Here is a 17,028-nt window from a genome sequence, read left to right on the forward strand (position 1 = left end):
ATTATTGACGCGAAATAGCTTCTCCGCCGAAACGAAAACAACACACGGAAAGCAAAATAAAGCATTTAGTCTCTCACATCCACATAAGCATTTCTTTTTATTGAACATTTCACTTTTGAAAATTCAGGTAGGTACTTATAAGTTTCATTTTTTGTTTTGCACTAAAGGCCGAGGCGGCCCAGCAGATTTAATGTCCAGTCTATTTTGCAATGTCCTATTGCTTTTTATGAAGTCAATATTGTATTTTGCACTCATTTTCACTCACACACACACATACACACTCACGAAATCTTTACTACTTTCTTCGTTAATAAGTAATTAGCAAATTAATTACGTATTCGCGCGCGAAAGGTGAAACTGACAATGACATGACAAGTGCATCGTTCGTAGGTCACGCCACCGGTCAAGGCCACCGCCCGCGCCTCCCGAGACCCGAGTCCCGTGGCGTCATTCGTATTTTTTCGGAAATTTCCGGTCGCGTGCGGCGCACGGATTTATCCTAGAACTGCATACATTTTGTACTGAGCATCTTCCGTCTCACGCGCCGGGCGATTTCCGTCCTGTTTCATACTATATGTATGAGCTCGCGCCGTGCGACAATCCGAGCGCACGAGGCTGTTTTTGTTTAAGCAAAAATAAGATCTAATTCTCTCGCAGTAGAAATTAAAATAGGCCAGCTCGATTTCATTTAACTCATGACGATAATCAGATGTATGTAATTTCTGTTTAGGGTAGGTATTACGGTTGTTATATTGGTATTTTTTGTTTAGTTTTTTTTAGATATACCTATTTTAGGTATGCTATAGGAAGAAGGAAGGTACATATTCAGAAGGTTTTTAAATGGTAGTGCGTTGCACGGGCGCACTTAAGGTGCAGCCGCCACTGCTAGTGACCATATTTTTCATATCCTTGTAGTATGCGAAATGCGATTCTTTTTGGGTACGATTTGCTCGATGAAGCGCTTTATCGCGTAGTGACATCATTAATTTAATATTATCAGTAATCCAGGGACTAGGGCTTTCTTTAATTTTGACTTTCTGTAGTGGTGCATGTTCATCAAAAATTAAATTCAATAAATAGTTAAACACTTTTACCATATCGTCTATATTATCCTGTTCGTTCACGTCCTCCCATGGCATAGCATGTAGATCTTTAAGAAATAAGTCATTATCGATTTTATTAATGGCCCGTATCCATTTAAAAACTGGTGGAATTGGCGGTTTTTTAATATTAAATTCGGTCATTACCAGACCATGGTCACTTAAAATATGGTTATGGTGTACACTCACAGATTTGCAGATGTCTCGACTGTCAGTTATTACAAGGTCTAACAGGGTGGATGATCCATTTTTAACTCTTGTTGGCTCCTGAACTAGTTGGAATAGATTTTGTTGCTTGAAAAATGATAGTAGTTCAGGGGCCGCATCCACGTTAGGTTTAAGTAAATCAACATTGAAATCCGAAAAGATCAATATGTAGTCACAATAGCCAAACATACTTAGGCCTTGGTCTCCTATTTACGCCGTAGTTCGCGTCCAGCGTCACGCCGTAGGCCGCGTCATAATGCTCACTATAGAAATGTACTGATGCGGTCTCCCTCACACGCCGACGTTGGCGCGTAGATGTAGTGTACATCGTGACGCGGCCTACGGCGGTGACACTTGACGCGACCTACGGAGTAAATAGGAGACCCGGGCCTTACGGACTCGCTGAGCGCGTCGATGGCGGCACTTGGCGAGAGCCCGGAGCCGGGGCGGTACGCGGTGCCGATGGCGATGCGGCCCGCGCCTCTCACTGTCAGCTCCAGCCACATCTGCTCGAGCGCGGAGGGGGGGTGCGGCTTGTGGCGGACGCGCAGTCCGCGTCGCACATAGAAGCCGACACCACCGCCTCTTTTATCATCCGGCCGAGGTGTATTCCTTAGTGTGTAACCTGGTATTACTGGAGCATACACTTCCTGTCCCTCTTTTGTCCATGTTTCATTTAAAGCCAGAATATCTGGTGCATGCCTATCCATCATAACCTGTAGTTCATCACAACCAGTATTTAGTGAGCAAACGTTTAATAATCCCAGTTTAAGATTAGCACTTTTTTTGTTAGTCTTCATATTGAGTTTCTAAATAATAATGTACAGTAGATTTGAGGTCAATAATATTTATAAATTCCCTTACTGCAATATTTTTTTTAAACAATATATTATCATATTTTATTTTTTGGTTTTTCACTGCATCCTTGAAATACACGTTGGCATTAGAAAGTAGATTTAATTTATGCATCGATACATGTTGGTGTTGCATTACAGTGTAAGTGTTATAATATATAAAAACATATAATATATTACTGTACAAGATATCAATACAAATAAAGTAGTGTACACAATATACATGTTGGGTACAATCAAGTAGAATATTTATATTACGAGGATATTTACAACCATAAAGAACACATACCTTTACCATTTGAGAAAACAATTTGACAATTACGTAACAACAACGACGTTGACAATAGCGTAAAATAAAAAATAGTCAGACAAGGTTAATTAAATCATTTTCACAGCGAATTTTAATAATTTTACTCGTATCTGTCTTTCGCATCTGTACTACATTGTTTTTAACCCATACGTGCTTATAGTCTTTAGACTTTTGTTCGGCACGAGCCTTCGAGTAGAGCACTTTGTTTCTAAAGGTTAAGTGTTCATTGACAAAGAACCGTCGTGCTGGTGTCGGTAGAGCCAGTTGCTCCGTGGAGAGGTCCCGGCGCGCGCGCGCGGCCGCCAGCAGCGCGTCCCGCAGGCGGCGCGTGGCCAGCTGCACCACCACGTTCCTGGGCCGGGCGCCGCCGCCGCCGTCGCGCTGCACGGCCGGCGCCACGCGGTGGGCGCTCCGGATACTGTCCAGGGGCACGTCCACTCCAACAAGGCTGCCGATGTTCCGTGTCATGCCAATTAGGTCCTCACCTTTGTTTTCGGGAATGTTTTGGATTTCTATATTAAATTGTCTGCTACTTTGGTCTAGAACTTCAAAGTTCCGCTCCATTTGAATGAGATCCTTTTTCAGCTTTTCATTCTCAGTTTGAAGATCATTTAGTCCATCAACCTTCCTTTCTAGAAGTTCGAGTCGAGATTCCCATTTTTCTAGTCTCTGTGACATATTTTGCATGTCATTTTGTAACGGCTGTAGAATACTATTCATATGCTGCACTCTTCACGTAGTGAGAAGAATTTTTTATCAAAATATTCGATAAAAGCCTGCGTGTCAAGATTTACCATAGATGTTGGTATATCCGAGAGTTCAGACTCGTTAAGTTTCTTCAACACGCTCGAGGGAGTAGAAACTTGATCTTGGACTGGTTGTACTGTCATGGGACAATTTTTTTTTGACTTACAAGTTAGGCATTTCCACTTCATTTTATTCATGGGTAAAATCTTGTTGAAATCTGCCTCAGAGAGTCCTCCACAAGAGAAATGTAAGACGTGCTGGCACCCATTACATTTTATATAGTTTCTTGTTGTTGTTGGCTGGGAGCAAGTGAAGCAGTTGTTTCCACTCATTGTTTCCAAATAGCCCTCTTGACGGTGAATCTAGCGCAATATTGGTTGCCGCGCAATGGTGTTGCGTAACAGCAGCGGATAGATGGCGTTGTTTATTGATTTTTTAAATAGTCTATTTTATTTAGGGCACTATTATTACAAGATTTATGATTCACTTTTGTATTTTATAGATTCAATTTTGCGTTGTGAATGTGGAATCACCGTTTACTTTTTGATTCACTATTGTTTTAAATAATTTGTTTATTTATGTATTATGTGGGTAGACACTCGTATAGCTTCGTTGAAGTTATTGTTCATTAACACTTATAAATTCCGAATAAAAAGTGCTGCTAACACTTCCAGTAATAATACACTTTCCACTGAACTTGGGAACACAACATTTATTATGTTTTATAACTTGTAGAAAGAGATACGGATTTTAATTAAATTGACAACTTAAACAACAATAATTCGACCGAAGCGCCCTCTGCCGAAAAAAGGAATATCCAAACACATCACTACCCATCTGCCATATCCTACAGGCCAAAGACCGAGTCTGTGGGCTCAACCGCACCAGCCGCCCCAGCAGCTCAATACATACCCACAGTTCTCACCGACACGGCACTTGCTCAAGTTGTTGGGATGATGAGCAGCTTAAACAACGTGCAGCGCAGAGAGCTGCTCAACTCAGAAGGCCGTTACATCACCAAACGAGGTGAGATGCTGTACAAAATGCCATCTTTAATGACACACCGTTCCGCCTCCTTTCCAGCCTCCGAGGCCTTAAACATAGCAAAGGCACTTGATGAAGGACGCCTAGCAGACGAACCCCCTGCCCAGCTTCCAGGGTCGTCCGACCTAGGTGACAGCGCACCCGGCACTTCCCGTCCTCACCGAAACAGGCCTACAACCTCAGTAGTTGCTGACTCCGCGGAAAAGCCTGCGAAGAATTCTACTAGCAACGTCATTCCAGTGAGGGTAGTAAAAGTATCCTCAATGCAAAACCAGGGACATACAATCACTCCATTACCTAAGTCTCAGGCATATGTGGCTCTTGAGTCATACGCTTCGGATATCGCAAAATCACAGACCCAACCTTATTTGCCATCTGCTAGGGGTGTCCTCCATAGAGACATCCCCTCCATCCAAGAAATAATAAATTATGTGTCATCATACAACGCTTCTCACATTGACACAGCCCCAGCACTACGTGGGATACTCTATGCATACCCGTCTGCGCCTGGGGCATGGGACTATGATTCATATGATCGAAGAATCATTAGAAGACAGAAGGACACAACTCGATCAGAGCGGAAGGTGCACATCAGACAAGAAGCTGAGGCGGCTCGTACCGTTGTTTCGGTCGCGGCGGTGACTCTACCTGCTTTGGCGTGTCATATTAAAAATTTGGACCCATTGATGTCAGCGTCTGAGGCTGCTCCGTTAATATCAATGGATTCAGACTGGGCCATTGTACCTGTTGAATCCGGGATGGTAGGCCAACCTTGGCTTATGGAATATCTGCTCTGCTTTCTCGATACATCGCTGTGGGCAGGGAAAGTATCCGTGGTATCACACGCTGACTACGAATCCAAAGCTGACAATGTTGGATACATTACGGGCATGCCATCAGCCCACCAAGTGTCCATTCCAGGGCCCAAAAAATTGCTGCTGGTCCTCGTAGACGAAAACACAAACGCTCAGAGTGCACAACTTCATCTTACGGACGGTCTGGCAGTTCGTATCTACAGGGGCTCAAGGATCGCCCGTGACGAAGTGTTCGCCTGGACCCCAATACAGAATTCTCTATACGGACTGTGGACTGAGGCAAACTACCCTCTATCTTGCCAGAACATGGTGAAAGCACTGCAATATCTAGAGAGCAGACTGTGTGTGTCAATGGCATACTCCATAGCAGTTTCGCTGGCGGCCGAGCTTTCATGCCTTCACCCAGAATCTCCCAAAATGTCTGCAAAATCGAACGGGAAGTACGAAGACTCACTAGGCGGCTGTTGGACCATAGGAACTCATAATTTTCACGACAAGAGACCGCGCCACACAAGTTCTGACATCGACGCCGGTACAGTCACAGACATCAAAACACGGATAACTCGGGTACTGAACGGGTCAAATTTCGCCTGTGTGTCCCCCCTACAACAGCACGCGGTTAGTTACGCAGAACTCCAAACCGAAGACATCCTAGAGTCGAACTTATACGCAGGGACCGCAACATACTGGCTGGGTACACCAACAAAGTCTGTGTACCAATACCAGTGTAACACGGCAAACTCGATGTATCGCATCTTGACATGCCTCGGGTTCATCTACAAGGATGACTATAGATACAATATGGTAAGCCTGAGCGGGTTACAGAACATCATCACCATGCAGGGGGTCGCCCTGGCCCTCTCAGTTGGCTTGCTGCTAAACCGGAGCGACATTGCCCGCAAGAATTGGTCCGGGCTAGGAATAAACGAGGATGTGTTGTCCCAGGTAACCATGCGAGCCGCTATCACTGACGCTACATACGGCCACGTCATAATGACCAACACAGACACACACATGCTTACCAAAATAAACAACAACCACACCATCTCAGATGAAATAGACGCGTTTCTAGGTGTACGCCCATCTAGCCAGGTTTGGGGGCAACACATCTGTGCACCTTACCCCGCTTTCCTACAGTGGGCAGAAGCGTTTGGAATTGACATGTGCCCGAAATACGAGGTGACCCTGGGCGTCATAAACGCAGACGTAGAATCTCCCCATTTATTGATCCGGCACACGGAAAACCCTGCAATATCTTGGGTCGCAAGTGTTTTGAACACCCACTCACATTTGCCCGTTTTGTTCGTCAACCATATGCGGACCGTTCCTTACACCATTCCAATCTCTGCTGAGGACTGGCAGCGGATGACAACACCTCCAGACGGCACAATCTACCAAAACGCTGGTTACATGTCAGATCTGATATGTGTGTCACTAGACCATCACTACAGGCACACCGCTAGCCCCGGCCAAGCATTGGTCATTAACAAGTACGTTACCAAACCCGAACTACCAATCTGGAACGTTGCAAAACTTATTTATCCGGATCCACCACAGTCTTTTTTATCAAAGACGGACGACGCACCACCCTCGGTCCAACCACCCGTCATTATGAAGGAGGCCCCTGTGAAGCCAGAACCAGAGGCCAAGGGAGGCAAGAGCGAAGAGAAGAAGGAGGACACCCAGTAATATCAACACACCCACAAGATACGCCCCATCGCCGTGCGGGGTTCACCTGGGCACCCGAAGACTCCCATGAGTCATCCGATGCCCAGGGGGATCCTGGCACTTGGGGCACAAACCGATTACGTGGTACTAGAGATAAGAATAAATGCATGACCGGAATGTTCTTTGACAGGGGAGCGAGCCTGTACGATCTGGAACTCGACGATGAGTTGTTCACTTTGATGGAAATTGATTTGGACTTCCTACCGAACGTCGAGAACTTAGACGCACTGGTTCGCTTCTCTGTTAGAGTGCCTGACTGGTTTCCAATTCGTGGATCATCATACTCCTCAGGATTGTACGTTCACTATCGAATGGTTCGTTCGTCTGGGCAAAAAAACATATCTGACAAGTTACTTAAAATTTTTGGCCATATCAACAGAAAATTTAGGCGAGATTTCGGTCAAGCGCCTTCACTTGTGAATAAGGGCGTCATGGACGATTATATCAGAAAACACCTCAAGAGTGTAACCAAATGGGCTTTTCCCAAGGTTTTCGCCGTAGGACCAGCTTACAGCTTGCTAATGCATATGGAATTGTTAGGGGCAAAATCACCGTGGACAAAAGAAATGGTTATGAACGACATCAAGAAGTGGACATCCGGGGGGGACGGTGGCAACTTGGAATTACTAAAGCCCTATATAGATCAGATATTCCAACAGTGGAGTTACGATACAAACGCATCCAACTTTTTGAGTTTCACAGACTTTTGTAATGACCCGTTACGTTGGGGCACGAGTGGGGCAAAGAAAACATACATAAATGATCTTCCATACAGGTCTAAGTGGGCGTGGGCCTTTGGGCGTATGATCGGACCCGATGGTATCATTCGGACATCCGGTTTTGATCTGTACCTTGAGGCCCTTAAGGAACCGGAGATCTGTAAGGTAGCACTAAAAGAGGAAGAAAAGAAGACCCGAGAGATAATAACAACGCCCATGGCCTCCTATCTACGCCAGTCTTACCTGGCTTACAGGTGGAACAGACTACCCGGCGATTCTCCCCTTACGAATCCTAGCTGGCTAGGTGATTTCCAGGCGACCAGCTATGCTTGGTACGGGTGTGCGGACGCTGAGCGGTTTGACCATTCAGTTACAAAAGACATGGTCAAGTATGTGCTGTCCAAAATGGGCACTATTGACGCTTCTACACAGGAGGTTGCGGATCGAGAAATTCAATCAGTAGACAATTTATCTATCGAGTGGAATAACCATGTATGGCCCTATAATGGCGGACTACTATCTGGCTGGCGAATTACATCGCTCTTGGGTACCATCATGTCAATGGCCATCGGTAGGTATATAATAGATAAAAACAAAATTCCAGGAACACGCGCTATCGGGATGGGAGATGACATAATGCTGGCCTCCCCACGATACGGACTCACCCAAAAACAAAGAATCCAAAGAGTGCAGTGCCCAGTGCCAAGATTTGAAAGTACCCCCCGACAATTCGATCTTTGCATAAACACAGTATCGTGCAAACAGTTGCCGCTTTTTCGCTACTTATATCAAGTCTCGTTGGACCAGTACGTCGAAGTGTCGGCTACGAAGCAACCATAAGAGAGTTCAAATCCTTGGACAATTTTTTTTTATTTATGATTTACCATTATTGTTTTTATTTTATGCTGTTTTTTTTGCTTTTTTTTATTTATTATTTATTTATTTTTTGTTCCTTTGGGATCTTTTTAAAAATAATAACTTAATTATTTAGACGAGGTATGTTGCTGATTCTTTTATATATGTTTATACCTACTGTGATATGATAATTATGATTGGAAAATATAATATGTATGTGGACTTTAGAGTACTTTTTGACATGGATTTGACATTATTGACATTGTATATAATTTTTATATTTGACATTGTATGGAATTTTTAAAATTTAATTTTATTTAGTATTATTTGGTCAATTATGTAATTGTGCAATCAGATAGTTTTACAATAGTTCGATCGCTTAAATAATTATGAGTAGTGATGAACGAGCTACCTGTCCCCACTGCCCCAACTCCTCCCGTCTGTTCACCGCGCCACACGGCCTTAATGTACATATCGGTCGCATGCACAAGAATCTCCATACGCAGCATAATGATTTAGTTACACAGCCTTCTGATCATTCTAATTTAGACGTCTTGGCATCACTGAAGGCGTCTGTGCGCGTTCTTAAACACATCCCCAAAGGGGCGACGGCAGCTGGTAAACTCCATGATCTAATTGACCAGTGTCTAAATTCAAATAGTTATGAGGATTGGCAAAACCTATTCACTTTTTCATACACGGCCCTACGTGTACCAAACAGACATGATAATAAGTCTTTGACAGCAAAGGTTAAAGAAAATATTCTAGATAATTCTATTGACGCTCATACAGGAGAGCCGATCCTACGTCAAAGACCTGTGTCTGTTGGATCTATAATAGAAGCCAAGGTACATGATGGTGACATACGTGGAGCTGTCCGTCTATTAACCTCAGATTGCACAATAGCGCCAAATACTGAGGAGACGCTGACCGCTCTACGCTCTAAACACCCAATACCTTCTCGCACACTTTCGTTTCCAGCAGAACCAAACTCAGCGTCCCCCTGCCTCACGGTTTCGGCTCCGGAGGTTCTGGAAGCTTTAAGCTCGTTTCACAACGGATCAGCGGCAGGTTTGGATGGCCTTCGACCTGAACATATAAAGGAGCTAACCACTGCATCGGCAGGTGACAGCGGGCAGAAGCTTTTAGAATCCCTGACAAGGTTATGTAACTTTCTTTTAAAAGGTTTGCTAAACCGTGAGGTATGTCCTTACCTATACGGTGCCTCTCTATTTGCATTTTTGAAAAAAGAAGGGGGTATAAGGCCGATTGCTGTTGGCAGTATCATTCGCCGTTTAGTGGCAAAGCTGGGTTGTAGGGCGGTAAAAAATGAAATTGCTCCTTTTTTGCAGCCTGAACAAGTTGGTTTTGGCACTGCACTGGGTTGTGAAGCCGCAATCCATGCAACTCGTGCTTTTGCTATTGCCAACAGTAATAAAGATATTGTATTGGTAAAGCTGGATTTAAAAAATGCGTTTAATAGTGTGGAAAGGGACGTCCTCCTTGGTAAAGTTATAGATCACGCCCCTTTGCTTTACCCGTTCTTGCATTAATGCTACTCTTCACCTAGCAATTTGTTTTTCGGTAACGCCAAATTATTTTCCACCGTAGGTGCTCAGCAAGGTGACCCATTAGGTCCCTTAATATTTTGCCTCGCCATCCAGAACATTATAAAAAGCACAAAATGCCCATTAAACATATGGTATCTTGATGATGGTACCATCGGTGGGACTCCAGAGATGGTAGCTGAAGACATGGAAATGCTTAAGGGTAAGTTCAAGGACATCGGCCTGGAAGTGAACATGAGCAAGTGTGAGTTCTTTAATTGTGGGGATGAAGCAACAGCATCCCGCTTCCAAGATCTACGTCCGGGAGTAAAGTCTGTGGATGTAAAAACCTTTACCTTACTAGGTGCTCCTGTTTTGCCAGATGCTATCCCTGATATGTTGAGACTGAAAAGGGAGATGCTCGCGTCCTCACGGGGACGATTAAAACAGGTTTCCTCACACGTGGCCCTTGTCTTGCTTCGCTCTTGTTTGGCCATGCCAAAACTTACTTATGCAGTTCGGACAGCTCCCGTGTGGCGTTTCCCCGATGAATCCAGAGCATTCGACAGCTTACTTAAGCAGATTCTTGAGTGCATATTAAATGTTGAGCTCAGCTCGAGTCAGTGGGCCCAAGCCTCTCTACCGATACGCCATGGAGGTTTAGGCATAAGGAGTGTTGAAGGTACGTCTTTGGCTGCGTTTTTGGCATCCTCTCACGGGGTGAAGAATCTCGTCACTCGCATTCTTTCAGAACATGGTGACGAGTTTCAGATTCCTTTTGTCGAGGAGGCCTTACAAACCTGGACGATCCTTTGCCCTCTAAGCAATCCTCCCGCGAGGCCCGATACCCAAAGGAGCTGGGACGACATTCAGTGCAAGGTTGCACTCAAGAAGCTCGAGGACAGCGTGTCTGGAGCACATTTAGCAAGGGTGAAAGCTGCAGCAAAGCCAGAATCGGGCGCATGGCTTCATGCTTTACCGTCTCCAGTTCTCGGCACACTACTGGATAACGACACATTGCGGGTGGCGGTGGCATTGAGACTAGGATGTGACGTTTGCGAGCCGCACAGATGCATTTGCGGTGTGGGAGTGGAGGCTAATGGCCACCACGGCCTGAGTTGCGGCAGATGCGCCGGCAGATTCCCCCGACACCACGCTCTCAACGACCTGATCAGAAGGGCTCTGATTTCAGCAAACATCCCGTGCGTGCTGGAGCCGCCGGGTCTGAGCCGCACGGACGGCAAGCGCCCAGACGGCTTAACGTTGGTGCCCTGGGAGCGTGGTAAAAGTCTTCTGTGGGATGCGACTTGCGTCAGCACTTTTGCCGCATCTCATGTCGGTAGCACAAAACGCATCGCTGGGTCTGCTGCTGAAAGTGCTGCGACCGCTAAGCATGCCAAATATAGCATGCTATCAAAAACCTATATATTTGTGCCTTTTGCCGTCGAAACAACGGGAGTGTGGGGTTTTGAGGCAAAACAGTTTTTGTCGAGCCTCAGCCGACGCCTCAGGGAGCGAGGCCAAGACCGACGCTCGGGATCGTATCTGGCTCAAAGAATCTCCCTAGCCATACAGCGAGGCAATGCAGCCAGCATTATGGGAACCTTTGAGCCAGGTACGATAAGAGGAGGTCTTTTTGATTAGGTGAAGTATTATGTTATTTTGCATGTTTATTTGTTAATTAATTTTATTTTGTAATTCTTTAAGTGACATTGTTTTTCTATTTTATTTTAATTCATCGTGTAATCATTGTATTTTGAACCTGTGCAACTAAGGTATCGATAATTAATTTGTCAATAAGATTGTTTACAATAAAATTATAGCTAATAGCTAAAAACGATTGATCTAAAAATACACTCCCGGGCAATGAAAAAGTTCCACTCACAAATTTTCGATTCCAAACGACCCCAACCCCAATTTTTTCAAAGATTTAATTTAAAATTGGAACAATATATTACCGTTTTTCGTTAGTTATATCCTGAGGCTCTGTTAAATGTACTTCAATGCTGCAGAACACGTCATTAAGTTAGCAAGGAGTAATTTGGTGCTTATCTCAGTGGAACCTTTTCATTCCCCGTGAGTGTATTAATAGGATAACATTGCAAGCAAGGTACTACTATTAATATGATATTAGCAATTGATAATTTATTGAAACTAGGCGCGATTACACAGTGTAACCCAAAGAAAAATCAATATTTGTCATCGATATTTTTGGTAGAAAAATCAAACGGTGGTAACCGTTTTATTTTAAATTTAAAATCATTAAATAAATTCATTGAAAAAACTCATTTTAAGATGGAAGATTATCGATCGGCTTCCAAACTGATATACTATGTATAGGCAATACTTACATTGAGTGTGCTCAGAATCAGAATGTTAACGAAACTATAAAACTATTACAATGTTTAGGGTTCGTTATAAATTTTGAAAAAAGCGTGTTACAACCCCAAAAGGTATGCAAATTTCTGGGTTTTGTTTTTAATACACAAGATTTGACCTTATCTTACCCGATGATAAAAGCAGGAATATATTTTCCTTAGTCCAAACATATATGAAGCTACCATCTTGCTCCATACGAGATTTCGCGCGACTGATTGGTATTCTAGTTGCCGCGTGCCCTGCAGTAAAATATGGTTGGGTCTATACCAAGATACAAGAACGACAAAAATATTAAATGCTTAAAAATTACCAGAATTATGAAACTAAAGTTAAAATTCCAGCAATAGTTTTAGATGATTTAAAATGGTGGTCTGATAATATTTTTTCTGCCAAAAATCACATGAGAAACTCTGATTATAAATTAGAGATTTATTCCGATGCGAGTAGAACCGGCTGGGGTGCCGTTTGCAAAGATCAAAAGATCCATGGTAGTTGGAAAGCTTCGGAACAAGAATACCACATCAATTACTTGGAACTTTTGGCTGCCTTCCTTGGATTAAAGAGCTTTGCGTCAGAACTGTTAAATTGTACTGTCCTGTTAAGAATTGACAATACAACGGCGATAAGCTATATAAATCGCATGGGAGGGATTCAGTTTCCCCATTTAAATAGCTTGTCTCGGGACATTTGGCAGTGGTGTGAGAAGCGAGATCTGTTCCTATTTGCTTCCTATGTCAATACCAAGGAAAACCGCGCTGATGCTGAATCAAGACGTGTCAACCCTGACACTGAATGGGAACTTTCAAATGAAGCTTTCGCTCATATTTTATCGAAATTTGGTGAACCCGAAATTGATTTATTTGCTTCTCGCACCAATGCTAAATGTCATGTATTCGTGTCATGGAATCAAGATCCAGAAGCGTCAGCAATCGACGCTTTTACAATATCGTGGTCATATAAATATTTCTATGCATTCCCTCAATTTCCCTCCGTTTGCAATACTTTTGAAATGCATTCGAAAAATTATAGATGATAAAGCCGAAGGTATTTTAGTTTTTCCTTACTGGCCTTCACAGCCGTGGTTTCCACTTTTAAAACAAATCATGGTATCAGAACTATTTTTTCTAAACCCTCACAAGATGCTATTTCAATCCCATTTCAGAGACTGCCATCCCCTTCACGAGAAGCTTACCCTGGCTGCCGTGAAAGTCTCAGGCGCGCGTTCAGCCAGCGCGGCTGCCCGCCAGAATCGATTTCGTTAATGCTGTGTTCACTTCAAAGTGCTGTCAGAGAGAGAACACAGCTGAGAACAAAGGCTGATGTTAGTTTTAAATCGTGGTGGCAGTTTTGCGATAGTAATAATATTGCCTACTTGGAAACCAATATCACTCATGTGCTATCATTTTTGACAGAACAATTTAAGAACGGTAACTCATACGGTACTCTGAATACACACCGTTCCGCACTATCCTTATTACTTGGTAGCGAAATTGGGACAAATGATTGCGTAAAACGTTTACTTAAAGCAGTTTACACAAGAAAACCAAGTCTACCCAAATATAATGGTACTTGGGATCCACAAAGAGTTTTAGATTTTATTTCAACTTGGTACCCAATTACAAGTCTAAATTTAGAAAAACTCACAAAGAAAGTTGTTATTTTATTACAAATACAAATACAAATAAGTTTATTTACCAAAAAACACAGTTACATTATTTGGATAATTAAATAAAACAGCATAATGAGGGTACTTTGAATTATTAACTCCAATGTTACCGGTAAACTCTGCACTAGGCGAGTCTGTATCGCAGAGATCGTGAGCAATTTGATTGCCAGAGACGGAGCGGGCGGTATGAGCGGGAGCGGATTAATGGGTGGTTATGAGTAGTATTATTAAATATAAATCTATTTTATGGGTGGGATAGATAAATATATATATATATATATGTATGTATATAAAAATATATGTATGTATTAGAATGTGAGTGTGTGTAGTATAATATTGTTTACATATTTATAATTATGTGTAATTTACAGTTTCGGTAATTATAGTGTACATAAAAAGAATTTATTTATTTAAAGATATTCAGTTGAATTATAATTTAGTTGTAGTATGTTACATTTAGGCTACTTGAGCGATGAGTTTTTCAGTTTGGTCGTAATTAAGGCTAAGTAGGAAAACACGTATTGCTTGTTTTGCTTCACGGACTGATTTGTTTTTTAAATTACAAGCTTTGCAAATGTTATTATAAATGAAGGGGTGGAGGAAGCCAGAATGTCTTTGGGCGAAAGTTGTGTGAGTGGCTTTTACAGGTACTTTGTAGACTCGTCTTGCCAGCACTGAAGGTAGAATAGATGAGGAGGTAAGGTTTTTGTGAGTAAGAACACTAGCCATTTCAATAAAGAGCTGACGGACAGTGGGGACTTCTAGCTCTTCATAAATATTACGAGTTGGGAATCGTCGTTTTTTCCGCAATATAACTTTTAAAACAGACCTTTGCGCTCTTTCTAATTCAATCAAAACCGTTTTGGCAGCACCTCCCCAAACAGGAAGGCAGTAGCAGATGAGGTTTTGACAAATTGCTATGTAAATTTGTTTTAAGAGACTTATGTCAGCACTGTATCTTAGCGGCTTAAAAAGGTGAATTAATTTGCGCACTTTTCCAGAAAGTATGTGAATATGTTCCTTAAAGTTCATCTTCTCGTCTATTGTGACGCCAAGATATTTGATTGAGGTAGTGCGTGCAATTTTTGGACATGAACAAATAATAGGACGATCATCACTGTAGGCACAACAGTGAACGACTAGTCCAGTACTCGTAGAAGGCAGAGGTTTGGATGCGTTCGTTTTGTGGAATGCGATGTATTTTGTTTTATCAGTGTTTAGGGTTAGAAGGTTTTTTTTTAACCATGAGCCGAGCCTAGACATTCCCTGTTCAGCTTTCTTGTGAACTTCCATCCAAGAATTATCACTGAAAATCATGGCCGTGTCATCTGCATAACAAAATAACTCTGCATTTTTCATTGCTGAGGAGGTTATATCATTGATATATATCAGGAAAAGGCTAGGGCCAAGAATGCTGCCCTGGGGTACTCCATATCGAACATATCTTTCAGAACTAATGTTATTGCCGATTTTTATGCGTTGAGATCTGTTCGAGAGATAAGTTTGAAACCATTCCAGAGCTATGCCTCTTATTCCCAGCAATTCCATCTTCCTTAACAGTATTTTTACTGAAACCGTATCGAATGCTTTGGCCAGGTCCAGAAACACTCCAATACATGCTTTACCAGAATCCAATGCGTTTACAATGCAGTTGGAAAGACTTCCTACTGCATCTACTGTGGACCTGGCCTGACGAAATCCAAATTGATTGGGATTTAGCAATTGCTTTTATTCCAGGTATTGCATAAGGCGCATATTCATGACCCTTTCAAGTAGTTTTGAGAGAGAGGTTAGCAAAGAAATTGGTCTGTAGTTAGCTGGATCTAATTTGTTTCCGCTCTTGTAGATAGGGCATAGAGCTGCGTTCTTCCAACACTCTGGAAATGCACCGGTTTCAATACTTAAATTTATAATATGGGTTAAAGGAACAATAATATGTTTTTTTTATATGTTTTATAAGGCGGTTACTAATGTTATCTAAACCTGGTGCACTTTGCTCTTTCAGTTCTTGGATTAAAGTACTGACTTCGCTCACATCCGTTGGGGCAATAAAGAAAGATTATTGTTGGCCATATGCACTGCTCATAGAGTTCAAACTTTTTCATTGATCAAGATTCAAAACATTAAGGTATCTTCAAATGGTATTCAGATTGGAATAACAGATGTAATCAAAACATCCGCACCTGACCGCGATCAGCCGGTATTAAATTTACCTTTCTTTCACGAAAAACCGAGCATTTGTCCCGCTTCCGCTATTTCAGATTATATAACTGCAACCGAAAACTTAAGATGTAACTCTTTAGATTCTCTTTTGTTGACTTACAAAAAACCGCATCGACCAGCTTCTAGTCAAACTATTAGTCGATGGATTAAACAAGTACTGTCTGAGAGTGGTATAGATGTAACTATCTTTGGAGCGCATAGCGCCCGGCACGCCGCTACGTCGGCTGCCCGTAGAGCGGGTGCTAGCATAGACAATATTAGACGTACGGCGGGTTGGACTGCCACATCCAACACGTTCGCTCGTTTTTACAACAGACCAATTCTCGATACTAATGATTTCGCTAGGACAGTCTGTTTAGAACCTAGATTATAAGTACAAATTGTATTTAATTAAGAATATTTATATTTTGTTTAATAAACGAGGTTTGATTTTGTATTACATAAAATCATTTTATTTTATTTAGCTAAATCAATTAAGTAATTTTCATTTTAGCAAAACTTTCAGCTCTAAAATTCTACATGGTAAATAAATAAATTATATCTGAAGAATGAAGCGATGAAATATAATAGATGATTAAACGAACTCACAGAGTGAAGTTCTATCACTATTATATGAGTCGCTTCATTCGAAGATATAAGGTCCCTCCCACCCAGCCCAATAGAAAGTTTTGCTAAATACCTAATAATTAAAATCTCTAAAGAAATGACGATTGTGTCAGAGATTGATAGGAGTGAAACGACTAGTGACATTTAAAAAATTAAATTGTAGATCCGTTTCCGTTTGAATTTTTAGTCAAACGGAAATGAGGAAATTGAAGTAAATTGACTTCTCTA

The 17,028-nt window shown here is 42.2% G+C and overlaps 1 protein-coding gene across 1 annotated transcript; it reads right to left on the reverse strand.

Moving 5' to 3' along the window:
- Positions 1-836: 836 nt before the first annotated feature.
- LOC125491278 lies at positions 837-3,149 on the reverse strand. Its single transcript, XM_048632843.1, has 3 exons — positions 2,622-3,149; positions 1,698-2,116; positions 837-1,497 (listed from the first exon to the last, which is right to left on the reverse strand). The coding sequence occupies exons 1-3, from the start codon at positions 3,147-3,149 to the stop codon at positions 837-839; spliced, it is 1,608 nt and encodes a 535-aa protein (XP_048488800.1).
- Positions 3,150-17,028: the final 13,879 nt, after the last annotated feature.

This window comes from Plutella xylostella, chromosome Z, assembly GCF_932276165.1.
Source record: "Plutella xylostella chromosome Z, ilPluXylo3.1, whole genome shotgun sequence".
Lineage (NCBI taxonomy): Eukaryota > Metazoa > Arthropoda > Insecta > Lepidoptera > Plutellidae > Plutella > Plutella xylostella.